The sequence below is a fragment of the Poecilia reticulata genome, linkage group LG4 (assembly GCF_000633615.1).
Source record: "Poecilia reticulata strain Guanapo linkage group LG4, Guppy_female_1.0+MT, whole genome shotgun sequence".
Taxonomy (NCBI): Eukaryota; Metazoa; Chordata; class Actinopteri; order Cyprinodontiformes; family Poeciliidae; genus Poecilia; species Poecilia reticulata.
Genome location: NC_024334.1, coordinates 2,661,472 through 2,663,043, shown reverse-complemented (window position 1 = coordinate 2,663,043; position 1,572 = coordinate 2,661,472). Strand labels below are relative to the sequence as shown.

The 1,572-nt window shown below is 39.1% G+C and overlaps 2 protein-coding genes across 2 annotated transcripts in view; one reads left to right on the top strand and one right to left on the bottom strand.

Moving 5' to 3' along the window:
- Positions 1-1,572, bottom strand: part of lamp3 (lysosomal associated membrane protein 3) — a 16,176-nt gene that overhangs the window by 6,839 nt on the left and 7,765 nt on the right. The window lies entirely within an intron of this gene.
- Positions 109-1,572, top strand: part of kng1 (kininogen 1) — a 10,171-nt gene continuing 8,707 nt past the window's right edge. Inside the window, exons 1-2 of the mRNA XM_008406283.2 lie at positions 109-1,092; positions 1,177-1,261. Of these exons, the coding sequence (XP_008404505.1) occupies positions 1,181-1,261 (81 nt within the window). The 5' untranslated portion in view covers positions 109-1,092; positions 1,177-1,180. The remainder of the gene's footprint in view (positions 1,093-1,176; positions 1,262-1,572) is intronic.

Genomic DNA, 1,572 nt, shown 5'->3' with positions numbered 1-1,572 from the left:
ACTCACTTGAAATTAGACAAAACTAACTTATAAGTAACTTTTCAGCGAGATATAGGAGCTTGTTTTAAGTCAATGATTCTTTAATATTGATTTATTGAAGTTCTGGTCCCATTGGYAGATTATTTCACTTGTAACATGGAGAAAATGTTTAAAGTGACATTATTTGCCTTTGGAACTGATACTTTTTCATCAAYACRAGCTCTTGTTTACAAGCTCTTGTTTCTTGTTTCTAATTTAGTTTWGTCTTATTTCAGATATTTGCACTAGAAACCAGACCAAAATTACCAGGTAATTTTGTGTTTTTGCAGTGTAAGCTTTAAATTACATCTTTTTAAACACCTCAAACACACTAGAGATGGAAATACAAAGAGATGTTTGAAAATATTACACTTTTTTTGAATCATACCAAAAATAAAAATAAAAATCAGATTCTGCAGCATCTCAAATCCCAACTACAACTTCTTCAGAAGAATTAAACTCCTTTAATTTACCACATTTCCCTGAAATCTTAAACTTTATAGTATGTTTTAAATCTCTAAGTGACTTATGAACTGTAAACAGGCAGACTGGGGGCAGATCCACAGAAAAGATTTCGTAATCTGTTGATCATGGTGCATCTCCTCAGSTTGTTTGACGGACAGTTTGTGGGGAAATCAGAGTGGCTGGGGTTAAAGGTCAACRGGGACAAAGTTCCACGTAAAACCCGACTCAAAARCACAGCRATCCTGCTAACAGTGGCACGTAAACACAAACGTTGCAGACAAATTAAAATCTGTGTTTTTCRCTTCATGTCTGATTCRGAGCGTAATGTGGGGAAGTTTGAGCGTCCTGCTCTGCGTTGCCTTTGCCTCTGAAATGGACTGAGGTATCGACTGGACATGTGGGAGGGCAAACAGAAGAGCAAACATTTACTCCTCTTTCACCAACTGAGCGTGGCGAGCATTGTCCTGTGTGTGTGTGTGTGTGTGTGTGTGTGTGTGTGTGTGTGTGTGTGTGTCATCATCTTCCTCAGGAATCCCAGCTGCAGCCGAAGAGGACAAACTCACTCAATCATCCGCCAACAGGAGAGAGGAGTCGGGATTTTCACCAACTGTGAGCTAGCTCTGGAGCGATTCGCTGGGTTTGTGAGGCGAAACCCTGATAATTAGTGTGACTTTATGTTTCTGTGGTTTGCAGCTGAATGAAAACGTGCATGATGAGCAGCGGAGTGGGGYTGGTTGTCGCGGCGCTGCTGTGTTTCTGCAGCTCCGCGTTCGGGCAGGTAAGAGAAAAAAACAGTAGAAAAGAGAGAAGAAGAAGTTTAAGATGTGAGAAAGTCTTCMATGACTTAAAGAAACCACGAGGTTTCTTCAGAGGGTTTTGATTGATTATAATATTATATTATATGATTATAAAGAGCTTAAAAACCAAGTAATTTTGGTTTAATTTCTAGTGTAAATATCTTATTACACTTGAATTAAAACAAAACTAGTTTAAAAGTAACTTTTCAGCCAGGCATAGAACAGGGTGTTCAAAGTGCGGCCCGAGGGCCATTTGTGGCCCTTCGACTGATTTTTTTTGCAGTTCAAGAAC